We start from the raw sequence: 20,106 nt of genomic DNA on the forward strand, positions 1-20,106 counted from the left end.
ACATGTTTCTTCAATCTCTTCTGCAGTGCTATTACATATATTCTGTTTGAAGAAAAATAAGTCAATTTATTAGCACAAGCAGGTGGACAGAAATAAAAGAGGATTGTGCTGAAAAACAATACCATTCTCTGATTCACAGACAGCTGAAGAACCTTTCATAGGGAAAATGCACACAGATCTTCCTGCAAAGAAAATGACTACACTGTGAAGTGAGAAAAGACAGTAGGACATTTTCAAGAATCTGATCCCTCAGATCTGCCGTGAACACACACAATAGAAGCCTTAAAAGAATGTGAAAAACTTAATCTCTAATGCCATTCTCAACTCAGGGAAAGCTTAATACAATTTAGAATAATATTAGAATATCCAACACATTTTTCTTTTATTCCCTGATCTCACCATCTTGACAAGCATTTTCTGTTTCAGTAATGTACTTAAAGAACTAGAACAAATTGAAAGTTCAAAGATTGTCCCTTCAGGTTGACATCTGAGGGATATTACATGGAACACTTGGCATGTACTGGCTAACAGGGCCTACACAGAGGTACATTTCAACACATTCCCCAAGAGTGGCAGAGACAAGAAGGCAAGCTGATGCTTTGTAATAAGCATCTGCTGATTGCACAGTGGACAGGCATAAAGCAGGGCCAGCATGCACAGAACTTTAAAGCAGGCGAGACAATTCCCCCCTCACAGTGCTGCAGATACAACTGCACATTTTCATTTTACTGGGATAAAAAGGTTATGTCTTTTTCTTTACATACCAGTCAGCTCACTACTCTGCTGGAAAGGGGTCAGGATACCCTTTACATAATATAATACAATACCTTTTTTTAGTTCAATCGTTTTGCTTGCTCAGTAGTGGCACAGTATGTGAGGATAAGCTGTCTATTAGGCTTTTTCTATTGCAGGTATTATATAGCATTGTCTAATACAAATAAATACATGGCTCACTAGGAGCTTATGATAGCTTACATGACTGCTCTCTGAACTCAGAGAAAAAAAACACAGTTTTTATTATTAATTTCTATGTAGAGTCCCAAAAAGTACAGGACCCTTCTGCACATAAGGAAGATTTTGCCAACTAACACTGCTGTTGTTCCCTAAGCTTTGACAGCAACACCACAACCATATTCTGGTTATATTCCTTTGCAGTTTTAAAGCACTTTCAGCATGACTCCTTAACTACAGTAGCTATATCTATATTTCTATTGATACATAATATTTTTCATATGCCATGTGAACATAAAAAATACCTTTTAATCTATCATATCTAAATGTCTTTTACTGTTAGAATTATTTTAGTAGTAGTACCACTACATGCTCGTAGGAGTAATTAGTTCTGTGTTCAGTGGCTCTGGCTTTTCTGCACTCTGTCCTATCACCATAAATCTTATTCCCTTACACAGTAACAAGCACGATGAAGTAAAGAAGTCAGTCAGAATATGGAATTAGTAGATAGACAATCTGGAAGGTGACTTGTCCCCTGTATCCATTTACTCCTTATGAAAAATCTGCAGCAGTGCCACACATCCCTAGGTCTTAGTGACTTCTGATAGTTCAGCAGGAAACTGAACTTCTGTGCTCAGAGTGCAGTCTCTAAATGCTGTCTGAATCCTTGACTTGCATGATGTTAGGCAGATGTAAAAATGCATTCTTGACAGATTAATGAATTCAGTTATGCTAATTATTGATTTTTTTGTTGAGTTTTCCTTTTTTCTTATTTTATGAATACGAACATTAATTTAGAAATGTTTGGACATAGTCTATTTAGTGTAGAAATGTCTTTATACTCACTTAAAACCAAGTAATCTCTATTGCCTTGACAAGTGCAGAAATTTGCAGTGAAATTTTTCAGAAATAGTTATCTAATGTTTAAGCTCCAATATTCAACATAAATTTCCAATCTTTGCTCACATCAAACTAACCTTCACGTTTGAAACCTGTTCCTTCTTCCCCTCCTCATCAGTAAGCCTTTGCACATGCTTGCAGTCAAGGGCATGCTTAAGTGCTCTGATGAGCTGGGACCTCAGCCAAGTCTGCATTTTTGTATTATTTAAAGCAGACAGAGATAAGGGAAGAAAACACCCAGGTGACCCAATTTGACCCCGGCAATTTTCAGCACCATTCCATCCTTCCAAGAGATGTCTTGTTTTACCTGACAGCTGCTTACATTGCTTTCATGATGGGAAATGTATGTTGGAAATGTTTTCTGCCCAACATGTCTTTTTTTATCTCTATTATCTACTGCTGTAAGCATTTCCTGCATGCTGCTGATTTATACATGATGTAGCTGACTGTTCTTACTATAATGATTCTGCAAAACATAATTTTTTAAAGCTATGAAAAGACAATCAATGACATCCAACCAAAAAAGCCCTAGTCTTTAAGAAATCTAAATAAATAACATTATGATTATAAAATTGCTTAACACCCTAGATTATTTCCATGCTCAAGAATTTTTTCATACAAATTAGTTAAAAACACCCATTGCTGTCATGAACAGCCAAGACATGAGAATAAGTGGTTGTTGCCTTTGTAGCATCCATAGGTTGCACAGACCCCAGAGATATCCTGGGCATTTTGCTCGATATAGTAATGACTGTATGAGAATTTGCACAAAGAATTGCAGTATTACTTGTCTTCAGACACAAACATTTCAAGAAAATTAATCTAAATTACCTACTAAGGGAGTTTAGTTAAACTGATTTAAACATGTGGGTAAGCCTATTTCAGAGTGAAACCAATCTTGATTCAATTTAGCCTCATTTACTTGGCCCAAAGTGAACGAAAGAAAACAAAATTAAAGCCACTTTAATTTTGAGTGAGTGTGTTGATGCAGGTATCTAATGAAGTTTTGCTACCTTAACATTAAATTCATGTCGTTAATTAATTTCCCTCTTTTCTGCTCTTGAAACAAGATGTCAATATCATGCAACATGAGTATTTTGTTGCGTGCTGGAAGAAGTAGAGATGCATTAGACTAAGTTTTAGCCCTCAAAAGACAAATGAATAACACCATCAGAAGAGGCACCATACAAAATACATCATCCATCTGCTGAAAAACATAATGGTACAGAGATGTAAGCAAAGAGAAGCAGTGATGGAGGAACAGAGTTCTTGTGGAATTTTCATTTCCTTTGATTTCTTTTAGTGAATTAAGGCTGCAAGAACAAGGATTGTTTATTGAGATATTGAAAGACTTGGCTTTTATGAAGAGTATCAGTGACTTCTAAATTACTGCCTTCTCAAGGATTTCTTTGAGGGTTTTCATACTTCTAGTGGAGATTGTCAAGATATTTTTTTATGCTTTCCCAATACTTCAAAAATTAAATTCCACAGAATTCTATTCTGAGTTATAATGAAGATCTAAACCATTACTGGATTTGTACAGATGTGAGCTAAATCAAATGTGTTCTGTGGTATATAATGAAGATTAAAACTATGGTGTTTGATTGCAAATCAAATACCTCTAATTTGTATGAGCATTGTTAGTTAATGTCAGGTCTCTGAAGAGTGCAGGACTGGTATAAATATTTATCTACATGTTTATATACCTTGAGTCCTGAATTACAAAGACTGTGGGTTTTTGCTGGGGGTTGAGATTTCTGGCAGGTGGATTTGAGAATTGCAGGAATGAATAAGTGTCAGCAACACTGCCTAAAGAGGAAAGTCACTCCTTTTAATCATGTTTATATTCTGTTGGAAGACTTTTGCTAAATTAGAATGGAAATACAAAGGATAGGAAAGCTCACTAAAAGATGTATGTGTAAACCACTATTTCAGTACATTTAATCAGCATAGCATACCATATATGCTATGTTTTTCATAATAATCATCCACATTTACTAGATTATAAATAAATTGAACACTGAACAATAAACCTTTTTTAAAATTAACATTCCCTTCAGTGTAATTTTTCTCCTCACACAAGATTTTTGTACTTAAAAAAAAATTTATTAGAAGGTCGTCAAGTGGATCTAGCTCAAAGCACATTTCTTTTATAAAACTGTTGAGGAATAAAAAATGTTCAGTATCAAGAGATTTCAGCTAAACTCTGGAATGATTGTTCTTTACTGTCAATCTAATCAAGCTGGATATAAAGCTTAACAGCTGAATAAAGAGGATGGTGAGCATAGTCCCAGTATTAGAAAGGTTGTTCAAGCCTCAATATCCTTTATTCAATTTCTCACCTTCCCACTTCTTAGAAAGGCAGTAACTATAAATGCCTCCTGTCAGTTCCAGGGCCTTGTGAACCTGAGGACCTCATTGATGGAATCATCTTTGCAGCCAATTACCTGGGCTCCACCCAGCTGCTATCTGAGCGCAACCCTTCCAAAAACATCCGAATGATGCAGGCCCAGGAGGCAGTGAGCCGTGTCAAGGTAGGGCATCTTTCTGGGCTGTAGAATACTCTCTGATCCTTTAGCAGCTGATCTCTGAATGCTGCAGGATCTGCAGCCTCAAACCTCTCCTGAGGTGCAGTTAGGTAAGTATAGATCAGTATTGTAAATGTCATTAGTTTACAGTGCTTGCTGTAAAAATGCATACAGCAAAATAGAAATTATTCCAGAGTCTATTAAAAATTCTTTGGAAGCTGTTAAACAAATTCAAGTACGAGAGACAAATTGCAGATTGCAATTAGAAAATATTCCAGTGGCAAAGCACTGGGATATTTGTTTGACTGTGGTCTTACTCTTCTGTTATTACTACCTTTGACTTACTACAAATTGAGAAAATTAGTCTCAGTATTATTACTTATATTATGACTTTTTTAGGACAAGAATATTCATTGCTCTTGTTTTTGGATTTGGTGTTATTTACAGTGAACAATTTCTTTGTAAATAATGTATCATCGACTGCTTCATACAGCTGTGTAAAGAAAATAGTATTTTGGTTAAGAATCTAAGTAGTAGATTTTTATTTTAGAAGTTATTTTACCTCTGATGTAAATACCTCATCTGAATAAACACACTGATAGAGGCACATTTAAATGCTGGGAGAAGAAGTATGTGTATAGTCAGTGAAGTATTTAATTGCTAAAATTTGCATGGTTTTGAAGGAAACAAGTTTGGAAAGGCCACTTACAAGAGATTCTCATGACTGATGATTGATTTAGCATTTAGAAAGAATGGAATGCAAAAAAGGTCCAGTTCTTTAAACTTTCCAAACCTTTCTGTTTCTATTTAGCATATTGTGATATCTCAAGCTACAGTAAGTAATTGTTGATTGCAATTGACTCCCTAAAAACTGTTGTATGTATTAATACCAACCCAAATCTGTCAGGGGTACCTGAGTACTCTAGAGACTCATGGCAGGGGGCTTGAGCTGTGTTTTGTTCAACAGTTACATGTAGATGTGTGATGAACATGGAGACAGAACCTTGGGTTTAAGACACGTGTACTGCCATTTTTGACTGCTGTAAATTTGGCAGGATAAGTGTTGGGAGCAGCTGATAACAGAAAACACTTTGGTACCAATTCTTTTGTAATCAATTGTGAATGTGCACAATGCCATGAAATCCAGTTATGCTTGAGAACTGCATAAGGTATAAACAAACCTTTCTCTCTTGCACCTCATTCCCCCACTGCTCCCAGTTTTTTAATTTTCAGCAGTCTGGATTCACAGTCAAAGTTTCCCTGACTTCCCACACTGTGTTTTCTCTTTCCCTTTGTGTACATCTGTCTGCATTCTTTTTTTTATGCTACTCCTCAGAGGATGCAAAAGGCGGCTAAAATCAAGAAAAAAGCGGTGTGTAAACTGTTTTTCTTGAATGCTAATGTTTACTTACATTTTTGTTGTCCTTGTTTTCCATGTAGTGTCATGTCTTTCATTACAGATCCTCATAAAGTTGTCATTTTGGTTTCTTCTTTGGTCCGCAGTGTAGAATAGTGAATGGAGTAAAATGAACTCATTTTCTTCATTGTTCATTTGCTGGAGTGCCTGCCCTTCTCCTGTTGAATACCTGTGATTTGTTTACTCCAGATGTACAGCCATTGTTATCTGGGAGATGTTTTTGAATGTAATGCTTATTTTGATTTTACTAGCCGAAGCTGTAAGACGTACTTCATGTGCCTGTGACTTACTGTATATTTATTAAGTTATTGTTGATATTTAAAACCAAAATAAATTCACCACATAGTAGCTGGAACAATTCATACAGGAAACATTGCACTCAGTTAAAAACAATACTTCAGGTTACTAAATACAGATGACAAAAATATCACCATAAAGATGGAAGCAATACAAGTAGTGTCTGCCAAAGTATGTGCTTGCTGTTTTGCTAGAAGATAATTTGGATAAAATTAATCTAAATTAATTATAGGCATAGCTAAGTCTTTATAACTCCAAAAAGGATTAGCAAATACATCATTCTCATCCTAAGCCAGTGTCTGACCTGGAGACTGGTGCTGCCTATAGCCCAGGCCAAGACAATCTGTGGCCATTTTATTCTGAGGCTGTTGCTACGGTTGCTGCTCAGTACCACCTGCAGTGGTGCCCTGTGCCCAAGCAGCCTGGAGCAATCCATATGTTCCTGTTGGACTAAAGAATTAGGGAAGCTCATTGGACAATGCTTCAGTGAGAGGTAGCAGTTGCTTTGCCACCTCTTCTCCTGTTTTCTCAAGTGGAAAGAGTCAGGACTCACACTGGAGCATGGCATTGCATTGTAATCCCTCTTGCCCTGTGACCATGCCCTCTGATGGGGTATGGAAGTGTTTCCCTAGTGAGCAGTGCTCAGAAGAAGCTGTGGTCTAAAAGTCCCCTGATGGCCTTCTGTGATATGAGAGAAACATTAGTTCAGTGCTCGGGTCTTTATTTTCCAGGAAAAAAACCAAAAAGCTAAAAAAAAATTCCTAAACACTACCACAGTAGTGAGCATCAGTTTGCACTTTTTCTGGTGAGGCCACTGAAGGTGGCAAGGGCTAAACAGCTGATGGGAACTAAGTCACCTTCTCAGTTCTCCTACTTTCTCAAGTCTGGTGCCTCAAGTACTGAAGTGCATCAGTGAGAAAGTGAGGAAAAACCAGCCATACTTTTTTGCCTGTTTTGGCTATAAATAGAGAATTTTAATACTTGAGCTGTCAATCTCACAGGCTCCAAAAATTCCCTCTTACCCAGAAGATCAGAGTAGGCTTTACTCTGTCAATGCATCAAATGTACTCTTTGCATGTCTTTAGAAACACCTTTGAATAGCCAGCTCTGTAATGGTTTAAAGTGCAGTTGTCTTACATCACATTATGCTTGAAACAGTCATTGAATTTGTCATTCTGAAAATTAAAAATTCCCTTGTAAAACATCATCTGTCTTTTAGACCTCAGAGGGAGATTCCCAGGCCTTGACTGAAGTGGATCTGTTCATCTCCACACAGAGAATCAAAGTTCTAAATGCAGACACACAGGTAAGTTGGATTTAAACTCTTGGAGAATAATTTGAGTTAGACCGTGCTCTTATACAATTAGTGGAACACTTTATTGAACCTGGATAAATTCAAGTATTCAGAGTATTCAGAAAGAGCTCCTATACACTTGCAAATATAGTAAGATTGACACTTGTTTTGCTTACGTGATGTATTGGAAGATGTCTGGATGTTGCTATAATTGAGCTATAATTCAACTCAATTCAAAAAAAGATTCAAAAGCCTTTCAGAATGTATGTATACCACTCCTCTGGAACAGCTTCAGAACCCAGATTTACAGTCCAACAAGGAAATAATTTGCTGCTTTGACTAAGCCATTCATATCCTGCCATTTGTAAGATTTAACCTCAGTTTTTTTCCATAAATCACATCTGAGCCACCACCCTCTTGCCTAAGGTAAATTATTAATCGTTCATATAAAAGCAGCATTTGGATACCACAGCAATGATCAGCCTCATCTTCTAGGAATGCTTGTATATTCAACAAGAGGTGATCTTCATAAAAAGGAGTTTTTGAGGAATTTTCAACTAAATACATATAATTTATACATGGATCCCAATATTTAGTAATCTCACAAGAACTCATAAACTTGATAATACTTACAGGAAGTCTTCAAATTTTCATTCTTATGAGAAGCATTGAAAAGGGCAATTTTAGCAATGTTTTGTCAGAAGTAAATCATGCCCAGTCAATAGTTTCCTTTTGTTTAGGGGATATATTTGTTCATGGCACAGAAGCAGCACATGTCATCTCTTTACCTAAATAAGGCTTTAATATAATATAACATTTTCAAGATTATATAATCTAGATATATATCTAGAGAAAGAAGCAGGCTTATAAAAACTTCAGAGTGTAGTTATGTCTGATATATGGCCATCTATGTGGCAATGGAAAGAGAAAAAGAGCAGAGTGAGACTCATTAGCATGTTCCTCTAATGTAGTACTGTTCAGTATTTTCATAAACAATTGGGAAAATAGAAAGAGAAAATGGTTATTGAACTTGTAACTTGGTGTATCAGATGAGAATTCAGAAATACGGCTAAATGAAGAAATGAGCTGAAACTATAAGAGACACTTGAACAAAGATAAATGTAGCACTCTAAATTTAGGGGTTTGGTTTTACTTATAATTGGTTTTCTAACAATGGAAACTATGAAGCACCTTCTTCTTCCTAAAATTTAGGAGAGCATTACTAACCTTTAATGTGAGGGTAATGATAGTATCTCCAGGAAATGGATTATTTTTCTTTTAATATAAGCAAATGCCCTTAACATGCCACTAGAGCTGCCATGAGATGAGCCAGATGAGTGGAATAGCCCATCTAACATGGGCAGCAATATTTACAACCTGCCAGCCATAAATCATCCTGAAACTGTGCTTTATCCACCATAAGCAATACCACTATCAGTTGTGGCTCAGCCTTTTCTTCACCTCATGGTAAACATGCATCACCCAGAGATTATATTATCAAAGCTGATAACTACTTTTTGCATTAGCAGAAAATAACATGCTCATAATTTTCAGTGCAAAGATGACTACACATAGTTATTGAAAAATGAACAGCTACAGTTTATAGCTGGAGTGTATGGCAGTTAACACAAACAGTGTCTTTGTTAAGTAAGGATTAGTTGTAGTGGAAGTCACTCTTCTTACTTCTTTAAATAGTTCAGCATTTCAGCTGAACACCAATATTTTTAAAAATAAAAAGGGAAGGTTCTTTGAAGTAGCCCACAAACACTGTCAAAGGAACTGGCATCTTACTCTTCTGATCCCCTGAGATTTGTAGTGATACAAAATGCAATGCTCCATCATGAGTGGTGTCCAATATCTGAGCTGTTCAACCAGATGAAAACAGTAATAGTAGAAATTGTTCTAATTCCAAGCAGTGTTTGCCCTGGGGTTCTGGTTGTATTTTTTGTTTGTTGGTTTGGTTTTGTTTGGAGTTTTTTTTACAGTGTGTCTTTCAGAGAGCTATTACAGATTTATTCCCATGATTTTTAGCATTTTTGGCTTGGTAACACTTTTCAGTGCTAGTGAAGGTTCCTGGCTGGTATAATTACCATGGGTCTATTTCAGCTGGGGTGGCAGCTGGCAGAGACAACCTGTACTTTCATGGCTTTATCAATTACATAAACCCTGTTTCTGCAGTATGCCATGTGTTTTAATCCATCTGTAGTGTTGTATAGCTCACGTGAGGCAACAGCTGAATGAAAATGTAACATTTCCATTCAGAAAATGACATGCAGCAAGGTTCAAAATGCTGAGCAGCACCAGTCAGGTGCATTCCCAGGCTGGAAGAAAGCCAGCAGTGGTGATTCTGTTGCCCTGAACAGCACTAGGAAATGGCACCCCTGCACTTCGTAGCTGCTTATGCATTTAGTTGCTGAATACATTCAGCCATTGAGCACCTGCTTAGTGGGAATGAAGTAGGAACAGCCTTATGTTTGACCACGTGCCTTGTTGATAGGACAGGAATTCTTCCCTATGCACAGCTTTGTGGGGTTGCACTCAGTGCCCCAAAGCGGCAGAAGCCAAAGCAGCTTCTCCCAGCTTCTTGCTCAGTCACTGAAGAGACACAGGGTGTGAAGCAACTAGGGAAATGAAGAAAGAAAAATAAAGATACAGAGCTCACAAATGTGTATGTGCAGAGCCTCTGGTGCATGATCAGCTCCACAAAATCGTCTGACTCATTAGGCTGTCTTCACACTCCCACAGGACTACAGCACTTCAAAGCTTGGAGGAATGCTTAGGTTTTTTCCTTCAGCTGTTCTTTGGGTTTCAAGAGTAGCAACAAACAAGATTCTTAAAGAATTCCATGAGAAAGAAGGGAGAATCTGAAAAAGGGCAATCTAGACAGGAGAACAATGGCTTCAGCCTGAGAGAGGCTGAATTTCTAAGGACAAATATAAGGACAATAAGGATTAAATGGATGGGATTCAGAAAGGGATATGGGAAAGGATAAAGAGGCAAATGGGCAGAGAAGGAGGGATTTATGGGAAAGTAATAAAGGAGAGGGGTGAAAAAGAAATATTAGTAATGGAAATTTGAGTACAATGGAATATGGAGAGAGAAAGGAAAAAGTCAAGTCACAAGTAAGTCAAAAGTAAACTCATGTTTACAGTCACTAGATAGTATTTGCCTTATTCTTAACAGAAAAAATGTGGGAGGGATGGAGGAATGATTGCTTTCACCCCTACAAGGGGAAAATAAAAAAAAACTCAAACCATTTAAGTAACCTCTCTGTGATGATATGGACAGAAAGCTTTTCTTGGCAGGTGAGATGAAATGCCTTCATTTTCCCAATGCATTCACTCTTGTGCACACTGCATGTATGATTACACCCTTACACAATACTTGGTGCACACTGCTGAAAAGCAATTATCTCTTATCTCTGCAGAGCTCCCAACATCCTGCTGAGACATGTCCAATATAAAACATTTCTCCATTCTGACAGAAGTGCTGTAAATCCTCCTGAGGCCCCGCAGCCCTTAGAGACACTTCCCAAACCACCTCTTAACCATCATTACTTTTCATAGATTAGGTATAAGCATTATTTCAAGCCTGAGAAGAATCATTACAATAATTTTATGGGTAGTGATTATCTTCAGCAAGACAAGTGGTTCTGAGAAACAATGATAATTTGTAGTTTTGTCTGTCAAGTCAAATTCTACTGAAATTCTTAAAACAATTACTTTTGTTGACTTAAAGAACAATCCATCTTCCTTAGGCCTTAGAAAATTGTTCAACTAATGCTGAACTAGTGCCAAGCTGTTTACATAAAGAGCGTTGCTGCTTATATAAATTATTAAAATTGTGAGTTGTCTTGTGCCACATTATTTTGTTCCAATTAAGATGGAATTTGGTGGATGCTTTTAGATGCTTTTAGTTCAGAGTGAGGGTCAGGGACGGTCAGGACACATCCTCCAGTAGTTTGATTAGTACAACTATTACATTTCTGGTTGTTTCTAGTTTGAGCAATAGATAAAACCTGGAAAAACTCTCCAAACTTACCAGTGACCCCAGTCAGAAGCAGATTTCAGGTGTGTCCTTTCTATTTCTTTAAGTACAGTTTGTCCTAACAACAGCAAAATATGTAAAGAAATAACATAATTTCCCAACAGCATGAAAAGAAATGTAAAACAGTGGCATAGCTCTTCATTCTTCTTTTACAGTAGCAACCATGCTGTATTTGCTCAGGCAACACTTCCATTGAAGCGAATGTCTTGAACAGCTACTCTGCTTCCCTTCGACTGCAGAGGGAATATCTGGGCCCATAGGAAGTGCTTCTGTAGCTTTTGTCTTTCTCAAGCAGCAGGCTGTCAAGGAGAGGGCAGATGCAGTATTTGCAGGAGAGCAGCAGGCATGGAGAACTGCTTTGTTTGTCCTTGCTCTGTGCAGGAAACAATGATGGACCACGCACTGCGCACCATCTCCTACATCGCTGACATCGGGAACATCGTGGTGCTGATGGCGCGGCGCCGCATGCCCAGATCCGCCTCCCAGGACTGCATTGAAACCACTCCTGGGGCCCAGGAGGGCAAGAAGCAGTACAAAATGATCTGCCACGTCTTTGAATCAGAGGATGTAAGTAAATGGAATCTATTTATTTAAACAACATAGGTCATGGAGAGAGCTCTGAAGTCAATGGCCATTCATGGGCAAAATTAACCTGTAGGATATCAAATTGATCAATCATCCCGGATTATATCCTTTTGTCCAGTGGGTTGGCACTGTGTGTGACACATATGTGCCTCCAGGCACTTGGAATGAGGTGGAACCATTCTGGACCTCTTCTTAACTGAAGCCAAGTCACTTCTACTGCCTTGGAAGGGCTGCACAAGGCTGCCATCTACCCAGTCCTGGTTCCCTGAGGGTACTGACCTGTAGTTGTATGTACTCTCAAACATGCCACGTGATCCTTTGGTGTTTAGGACCACATTCAGCTGTTTTTTTTTTTCTCATCCCTAGCAAAGATTACGAATTAGAATTTTTATACAGAACCATAGAGTTCTGTCCATCTCTGCTGTACATCCTGTTTCACTGTTGTGAAAAATGCTGATGTGCCATCCATACCTCTTGTGGCAAAAGAAGATAACCTTGCTTTACTGCTGTTGTATATCCAGGTTTGGGATTGTAGTGAATTAGGTACTTCTGTCTGAAGTGGCAGAGAAAGGACTTCAACCTAAAACATTTATGGAAAAATACACCAAGCCAGTTAAACAGAAAAAGCAAAATTTGTTGTCAGTTTCTAACTTGACAGTAAGAGGCAGTACCAAGTATTTGTCATCACTGTTATTATAGGAATGGTTATAGATATAATTTCTAGGTATATATTTAGATATAATACCAATTAAAAAATAATGGAGTTCTTTGGGTCAGACAGTCATAACTCAGAAGTTGCATATATTTTGAGCTAAGCAATCCATTTTCATTATTTTAAAGCAATTAAGCCTGTGAAGGAGAAATGGCATTGTCTAAAGGTTAGAGTGCTAGACTAGGGTTGTTCTGAGACCCAGTTAGCTCAGCTCTGTCACAGCTTTGCTTGGGTGACCTTTTCAAGCAACTTAATTACATTATCTCTAAGTTGTGTATAATGCTTTCACAGACATTCATAGGACCTCAGAGATTGAGACGAAATTAAGATGTAACAACTGGCTGTTACTGGCAGCAATAGAATAGAGCATGACACCTGGAGATGTTTGCTTTGGGAATGTAGAATGAAGACAAAAGCAGAGGATGAACTACAGAGAAAGCAGGAGCAATGAAGATCAGAAGGACTCAGTAATGAGTGATGAACTTTAACAATGGAATGATATGAAAATGTCCTGAATGACTTCTGTACCACCATACTGCCCAGGGCAGTGGTCATAGCACCAAGCCTGACCCAGCTCAAGAAGCATTTGGACAATGCTCTCAGGCACACAGGGTGGAATTTTGGGGATGTCCTGTGCAGGGCCAGGAGCTGGACTTGATGAACCTGATGAGTCCCTTCTAACTCAGCATATTTTGTGATTTTGTACAAACCTCTTGGTATAGAGCGAAGACTTGAAAATATGCTTTAAAATAAGAAGAAACAATTTGTGACTGATATCCTTGATTTTCTAAAGCCATTTCCAGTCAAGCAGATTGGTGCTTTTGTGCATAGCAGCACAAATGAAATAAGGAAACAACCTCATAGCATCAAAGAAAACACTTGATCAGTAGATTGTAAGAAGATACAGATTTATAATGTCTAGAAAACCTCATGCATTTGAAATGCATTTAAAATGTACTGGCTGTCAAAGAAACTATGTTGCATTTCCAGAATACAGCTTTGATTAGTAATATTTTTTAGTATTACTTTGATTAGTAATATTTTAAAGGCAATTTTTAAGGTGCAATTAATGTCTCATATCATCAGGAGTTACTCATATGCCCCAATGACCCCACAAGTGATGACCCACAAATATACAGAACTTAACATGGCATTCTCCTATGAGCTGCAGTAAACTCAGAGTAGAGAAAAACAAAATTCAAATGTAGAAAAAGTGACTACACATTCCTATTACCGATCTCTGTTTCTCTGTGTTCCCTTGCCATCTAGTGGAATGTGCAGATAAGTGCTCCAAAATTTAAGAAAGACGGGGCTTTTGAATGGGTGTTCCCAACATTAGCAAGCTTTAATGGTGGGTCTGGCTGCATTCCTGAAACGATCCCTGACATTGCTAGTCAAGATGTTAATGGGACTAGCTGTCCTAAATGTACAGTGGGTAAGCAGGGCTATTCCTGGTTTGCTGGGAATGTGGGACAGGCATCGTGGCAGTAATAGGGGAGCAGATGGCTCTGTTGAAGCAGTGTTTTCAGTCCTGGAAAACCAGGGTGGAGGAGCAGCAGGTGACACCACAACCAGAATCATCAGTGCACACAAGTCTGTGCAGGCATGTGCAAGCAGAGCATCCCTCCTCTCCTCACCCCTGCAGACAGACTGTGTTCAGAGGCAGGGCTCGTGGCACTCTTCACCAGCTCTGCTCCATGTTGGGCTGGAGCCAGGACTCCCAGTGCTCACTGGAACAGGTACATGAGCAGCATATGGCTGCTTGCTACTGCAATATACTGAGTAGGGGGGAGCAGCAGGGGATTTTAATGGAGTTTGCAATTTGATTTTGGATCTAATTGGTTCTTTCTGTACAACAGACCTTAAAGTGACTATATATACATGCTAATGCAGAAACTTTACAGGATCCTTATTTTGATTCTGTCTTAAAATCTAATCTCTCTCCTGGTTTCTTGTGGTTTCATTGGTAAACTGTTATTCTGTCCTTTCCCTGAGCTGCTTTTTTCCTACATTTTAGGCACAGCTCATAGCTCAGTCAATTGGTCAGGCTTTCAGTGTGGCTTACCAAGAGTTTTTAAGAGCCAATGGAATTAACCCAGAGGATCTCAGTCAGAAAGAATACAGTGACATCATCAATACCCAAGAGATGTACAATGATGATCTAATACACTTCTCCAATTCAGAAAACTGCAAAGAGGTAAACTAGTTTTGGATTTTCATTTCAGATTGGTCCATTTTTTCAGAGTAATGTAGTTCCCAGAAATATTTTTTTACATTTATAAGGACGATGTTAAAATTTCAAGATGTGTCCTTCCTCAGTCCTGTGTACTAAAACCAGCTTTATGGGTTATTAGGATTTCTTGCTTTCATGTTCAGGGTCTTTCTGTTTCCATTGATCAGAACAGTAATAAAGTACATCTACATCTGAGCTAGATAAGCTCTGTGCTATTCACAGTACACAGTGTAAGGTGATTTTATGTTTCACCTAAGTACTGACACAGAAAGAGCTGAGAGAGTTGTGGTTTTCTGCAATAGATAACCTCAGCAGAAGTCAGCTGACCATCAGCATTCCCTGTCCTTCTATATTTGAGAGAAAATAATTCCCTGTATTTGCTTCAAGAGCGTGTTCTCTACTTAAACTTTTGCTCCACTTTATAGGTATTAGCTGTGCTGTGGTTTCTGCCAGTTCAGGAGAAGGCATCATTTATGTTACATCAGGGATCTTACATGAACATGCTAGGCACGAGTATATTCAATAATTAACAATATTAATAATAATAATAATGTTAATAATAATGAAGAGATCCTTGCCTGAAAAGAAGGACAGACAAGCCCTGAGATCAAGAGGCAAGCTGAGCAGCACTGGCAGGAGTTGAGCTGAACAAAGCCTGGGTTGCAGGCACTGCCTTAGCCACAAAATGTTAGAGCCTCCCCCTCTGGCTGCCAGGTTCCATGGACAGAAAGTTCCTCAGCGTTCATTCCCTTGGCATCCAGTTCCACCACTTCCTACAGAGTTAAACATGTGCTAGTGTTTTGCTTATTAAACCTCTATGACCTTCAAGAAACAAATGGAGGATGCCCCTGAAAACAAACAGCTGTGTTCCAGTTAATATTCAAAGTCATGCTACCACCTAATGGCAAAGAACAGAATTTGGTTCTGGATTTGTAGATGTTATTTGGGAACAAGTGAGATACTCATGCTCCAAGTCAGAAAAATCAAAGCAAAAAAAAAAATGTTTTTCCTTTTTAATTACAGCTCCAGCTAGAAAAACAGAAGGGAGAAATTCTTGGGGTAGTGATTGTGGAATCTGGATGGGGATCCATTCTACCCACCGTTATCCTGGCCAACATGATGAATGGAGGCCCTGCAGCACGTTCAGGAAAACTGAGCATTGGAGACCAAATTATGTCCATTAATGGTACCAGTTTAGTTGGTCTGCCTCTAGCAACATGCCAAGGGATCATAAAGGTACCCCAAACTTACAACTCTATGCTGTAGATTGTAGGCCAGCAGAGGTGTAATCTTCTGACAAGTGATCCTGTAGATTTCCAGCAGATACAATTTTTCATTTCACTGTAAAAAAAACCCCAGTAATCTGTCATTAACAAAAAGCAGAATTAGAGATTCAGGAGTGATAATGCACAGAAATTTAGGGCTGGAGAACATGACTGCAGTTTTGTTACTGGGCTATAACAAATGAGGCCAGGTCTGTAAAACTTGTCTAAATTAAGTTACTCAGTTTTCAAAGTTTTAAACTTCCTCACAGCCTCCAGCATAAAATATGAAGATTAAAATCTCCTAATCATTTTTGGGTTCCATGCAGATAAAATGGATGGAGGCTGGAAGACTGCAGGACAGATCAAGTGAGCAAATGAAGAATCTGCAGACACGATGGAATCCCAGAATGCATTATCTTTAGTCATTGAGACTAAATCTGATGTCTGTGCAGATTTACCAAGAGCAGCAGAAGCAGGAGATTAATTAGCCAGATGCTGGGAAAGAGCAAGCAGTAGTCAGTTTTGGTTTCTATTGGAAGATTTGTTTAAATTTCTGTAGTAATTAAAGGCAAAATTTTAATGTTTTGTTGAGCCAAATATCTTAGGAAATAAATAAGAGAAATTTATCTCTAAGTTAACAATCAATTTCTGTTGACTCTCACTGGTTTTTCTCAGATCAGCTGCTTAACGCTCTAACTATTAGGAAATCACAGATGAGGGCACAGTAAGATTCATTTCAGAAATACTGACTTTTGGAATATCTTACAGGGACTCAAGAATCAGACACAAGTCAAACTGAACATTGTCAGCTGTCCTCCTGTTACTACTGTCCTCATAAAACGGCCAGACTTAAAATACCAGCTGGGCTTCAGTGTACAGAATGGAATTGTAAGTTTCCGTGTTCATTGATTGTTTTGGGGTTTTTCCCTTTACTTTTTGTTTTTTCTTTTTCAAACACATATGGAAGTCCTGAAAGAATCTTGCATGACCTCACTTCTTCTGTTTATTAAAACCTTACAGTCTCTGAGTAATATAATGCAAATGGATGACACTGGGAGAAATCCTTGAAGAATTTTCCTACATAATAAAGCAACAAGATTTACAGCCCTGTTTATTTGGTGCAATACCCTGATCATGTAAAACTGTCAGTGCCAGAGTTGCAAGGAAATGTTATGCTGAAAAAAGTTTTTACAATTATAGCACTTTAATCTTACATCTGATTCTGCTTCTCTTTTTAAAATTTCATTACACATTCACTAAGACTTTTAATTTTTCTTCTGCTGTGCATAATTTATGTGGATCACATGGTTGTAGGCATGGGAATATAATTGTGACCTCCTATTATTAAAACTAAACTCTTATAAAAGCTAACTTCTCATTACAAAGTAATTGTATAGGTTGTGGCCTAGGTACCCCTTCTCTTTGTGCTGCAGCTTCCCTGTAATAGCAGCAGCAAGGAGGAGAACAAATGTGGCAGTGAACACTTACCCCAGGCAGCTTAGGGTTCTCCTCTCTCAGTTCTTCTTTCCCAAGCCATTCTCTGACACCTTTCCAAAGCAAACTCCCCACACAACTAACTCAGGTGGTCACTGGCCCTTCTGGGGGCTGACACTAGCATTAGAGACTGGCTGTAATGCAGGACCATCACCATTTCCTTTTCCTCCAGTCTACGAAAAAAAATAATCAGGCTGCTCACACAGAAACCACATCACAAAGGCTGTGGGCTCTGTCCCCTATTCTGTGAAATGCATCTATTGAAGTTGCCAGATCTCTGTTTGCCACCCTTTGAGAGTTGGAAGAGTAGCAAGTAACTGTAAGATGTGGTTCATGAGCCTTCCTGCACTTCAGCAAACAGATGGCTCAGAAGTGGGTTTGCAGCTCTCCTGGCTGTCTCTCAGTTACTACTCCACCCAAGTTTAAAATGTTCCCACCTAAGATTAATTATAAAGGACACTGCTGCACACCCTGGTCCAGCTGGGTGCACTCTAAAGTGGTTCCTACCCCAGGATCTGGTTTCACCTGATCTCACAGAGGGTGCCCTCTTTGAGGCACTGATCTCATTCCTAATTGCTTGCCCTCTGTTCCACTGGTGCTATGACCAAACAAGGGAATACATTTAAGGACCTGTAAGCATCACTGTAGTGTGATTATCAAGTTTTCAGGAGCCCATTCATAGCTTTGGTGGAGGTGGGATCAGGGCTGGGCAAAAGAATCAGGCCGAGGTGGATTAGGAGAATCCCTTGCCCTCACATGGACAGGGAGTCTGTGTGACAATCTATTCATCTTGTCCCTGCTAATCATCTCCTACAATGACTGGAGCCTCAATTTAGTAAATTCTACAGGCTTTGCTTGTTTTCTGTTACAGTGTGCTCCCTCCATCTTCTGGCCATTTGTCACCACACTGGCAGATCATCATTCCTTCCAGTTAAATTAACAACATTCAAATGACATCAAATGTAAAGTTCACTAAATTCAGCAGAAAAATCCTTTTCATATAGGAAAAAAAAAAAAATCCTTGCAGTGCATTTCATTTATGAAAAGTCTGTTTGAATATGAAAGCCAGTAAACAAAAAGATGAGAGTAACATCTTTTGTTAGGCTGCTATGGAGACAAACCTCTGGGCCTGTAAAATCCTTTCCTCTGAAAAATGCTTTCAACATTTGAAAATATAACTGAAAAATATCGCTCTCTGGTAGTTTGACACTGTACTCTTTAAAAGTAGTTTTGTAATTGCCAGCAATTGTTACAAATTATGATTGGAACCAGAAGTAATATTGTTATTCTTTGTTGGCTCAGCATTAGCACGGCAAAGAAATAAATGGCTTGTCAGAACAGATAGAATTAAATGTCTCTTTCTGGTAGGCCATTACCTCATTATCCATGCAGCTGGGACTTACTTCTGTGCCTCCTCTGACAGCAGCTTTACAGTGGTTCCTTTTCACCCTGCCTATCTCATCTGTGCAGGATGCAGAGCCATTATAGTAGGAATAGCCCATAAACACAGAACAGCTTCTGGCCACAGAAGCCTCACCTGAGCTGGCCTTGCCTGTACAGGATGCCAGACACTGCACTGCTGCAGCTGAAAGAAGGATGTTGTGCACACACACGTAACAACTATGAGTGTTGTGTGATGGGGAGGTGAGCATTAGATGACCTATCAGCCACCTTCTGAGTCATTATGCTACAGTTCTTTTAAAATGATGTTATTTAAATACAAGTGATCCTTATGTATCACACTATTGTTTTCTAGATTTGTATATCACTTTTTTTTTCTTGATTGTGAAAAAAAACTGTGTATTACCAGTTATATTTTCACTGCTGATAAAACACCACTTCTCAGTCTAGATCTCACTTTCTCTGAGAACTCTATGTACCCTGTCCCTAGCCTAGCAGAAGCTATCTAAAAATACAGTAAAACTTTACAGAACATTTTATTCTTTCTTCCCTGCCTTTGTTCACTGTCATTTAAACTGGCAAAAAATTTACAGGGTTTCAACGGTGTAATATAAAGGTGAGATGAGGAGAAATCTGGTTTTAATAGGTTATGATTAAGGCATTTACACAGAATAAAGTTTGGCACTATTTTATCCTTAATGCTTTGCTACTCTATGGACAGTTGCAATAAGATTGATTGTGAAGCTACTGAAGTTTCATATCTGATGTGCTGCAGCTTGTCAAAGGCATTGCAAACCTGTCACAGCTGAGTGGATTGAATCAGTGTGGTCTACACCTTTTTTTTTCTTTTTTTCCCCTTCAGTTTACAGAGTCAATAGAATATTACAAGAAGCAGACATGTCTTGCTTTATCTAATATTATAGCTGCTGCCATGTTCAACAAATACAACATGTTAAAAGAGTTCTGGCTGAATAAAATCATA

The 20,106-nt window shown here is 38.5% G+C and overlaps 1 protein-coding gene and 1 long non-coding RNA gene across 6 annotated transcripts in view; one reads left to right on the forward strand and one right to left on the reverse strand.

The window, feature by feature from the left end:
- APBA2 (amyloid beta precursor protein binding family A member 2) overlaps positions 1-20,106 on the forward strand; it is an 88,238-nt gene that overhangs the window by 62,090 nt on the left and 6,042 nt on the right. For 4 of the 5 annotated variants that reach the window (XR_008433199.1, XM_053954630.1, XM_053954627.1 and 1 more), the window contains 7 exons: positions 4,240-4,385; positions 5,716-5,751; positions 7,313-7,399; positions 11,816-12,001; positions 14,749-14,928; positions 15,988-16,200; positions 16,998-17,117. Coding sequence is in view for 4 of the 5 variants with exons in the window: in XM_053954630.1 (XP_053810605.1) it covers positions 4,240-4,385; positions 5,716-5,751; positions 7,313-7,399; positions 11,816-12,001; positions 14,749-14,928; positions 15,988-16,200; positions 16,998-17,117 (968 nt within the window). In the remaining variant the exon portion in view is untranslated. The remainder of the gene's footprint in view (positions 1-4,239; positions 4,386-5,715; positions 5,752-7,312; positions 7,400-11,815; positions 12,002-14,748; positions 14,929-15,987; positions 16,201-16,997; positions 17,118-20,106) is intronic. The other variant, XM_053954629.1, reaches the window with a different exon arrangement.
- Positions 12,025-18,220, reverse strand: LOC128794591 (uncharacterized). Its single transcript, XR_008433200.1, has 5 exons — positions 18,161-18,220; positions 17,718-17,896; positions 16,216-16,305; positions 12,491-12,599; positions 12,025-12,381 (listed from the first exon to the last, which is right to left on the reverse strand). It is a non-coding gene; the product is annotated as an uncharacterized LOC128794591 (long non-coding RNA).

The sequence above is a fragment of the Vidua chalybeata genome, chromosome 13 (genome assembly GCF_026979565.1).
Source record: "Vidua chalybeata isolate OUT-0048 chromosome 13, bVidCha1 merged haplotype, whole genome shotgun sequence".
Taxonomy (NCBI): Eukaryota; Metazoa; Chordata; class Aves; order Passeriformes; family Viduidae; genus Vidua; species Vidua chalybeata.